Source organism: Tigriopus californicus, chromosome 10, assembly GCF_007210705.1.
Source record: "Tigriopus californicus strain San Diego chromosome 10, Tcal_SD_v2.1, whole genome shotgun sequence".
In the NCBI taxonomy this organism is placed as follows: domain Eukaryota; kingdom Metazoa; phylum Arthropoda; class Copepoda; order Harpacticoida; family Harpacticidae; genus Tigriopus; species Tigriopus californicus.
In genome coordinates, this window is record NC_081449.1 from 3,029,544 (window position 1) to 3,030,508 (window position 965).

Consider the following 965-nt stretch of genomic DNA (forward strand, 5'->3'; position numbering starts at 1 on the left):
CCGTTTTCGCTTTCTTGGACGTTTCTCAAGTTTCTTCGGCAATAATTCGGCCCATACTTACTTAGCTCTTCAGGCTGTTTGACTCGTCGATGTTTTCTATTTGCAGATCTCCAAACGGATTCGACGGATGATCATCGTTCTGCTCATCCTGACTTTGAACATCACACATGGCCTGAAAATCCTGGACGAGCTTCTTCACTTCAAAGAGAATATTATCCAAGGTATTTTGGGCGTCCTCTGGATCGCAATTCAAAGATATTTGTTACTGAACGAAGGAGAGAGAGATGGTGCACTATATCGATCATTGAGATATATTTGCAACACTTTCTTTTTAGGCGTCAAGAATATCTTCAAGAAGGATGATGATTGCGGTTGTCCGTGCCGAGATTATTCTGTCTCCCATTGTGAGACCACTTATGTACAAAAATGCCACCAAGCTCATTACAACGAGGTGAGTGAGACTGACTGATGAACGGGACACCAAAAATAGGCAATTCATGCAAATTTCATCTCTCTCTTTCGCACTTTTGGTCCAGGTTTGCGAATCGGTTCCCGTGTACGTGACTCACAAAGAGAAGGTGACCGAGTGTCAGAAGTGCAAAAAGTATTACGAAACGGTACCAGTGACCAAATGGGTCACCGAATGCAACCCTGTCTACGATGAGAAGTGTCACACCAAATATTTGTCACATTGCTCTTCCGAGACACGCTGCGTGATGATATACCAAACCATTTGTAAAACTGGTTACGATGGATACGGACAGCATTGTACAAACGAGGTATTGTTCATGGTTTAAAAACAGAGCATTGACCAATAAAAAACATGGAAATAGTGAAATAGAGGAAAAAAGGTAAAGTGAAACCAACACGATTGGGAAAAGTGTACAAATAGGGCAATATATGCAAATCAGTCACATCACATAAAATGAGGAAAGAGTTGCTTTTTATATTTTCTTTTCTGTTTG

General features: G+C 41.0%; 1 protein-coding gene across 3 annotated transcripts in view; it reads left to right on the forward strand.

Annotated features, from left to right (window-relative positions):
• The window catches only part of LOC131888954 (uncharacterized), a 9,003-nt gene that overhangs the window by 5,288 nt on the left and 2,750 nt on the right, over window positions 1-965 (forward strand). For all 3 annotated transcript variants that reach the window (XM_059237919.1, XM_059237916.1, XM_059237917.1), the window contains exons 2-4: window positions 107-221; window positions 336-451; window positions 537-779. In XM_059237919.1, the coding sequence (XP_059093902.1) occupies window positions 107-221; window positions 336-451; window positions 537-779 (474 nt within the window). The remainder of the gene's footprint in view (window positions 1-106; window positions 222-335; window positions 452-536; window positions 780-965) is intronic.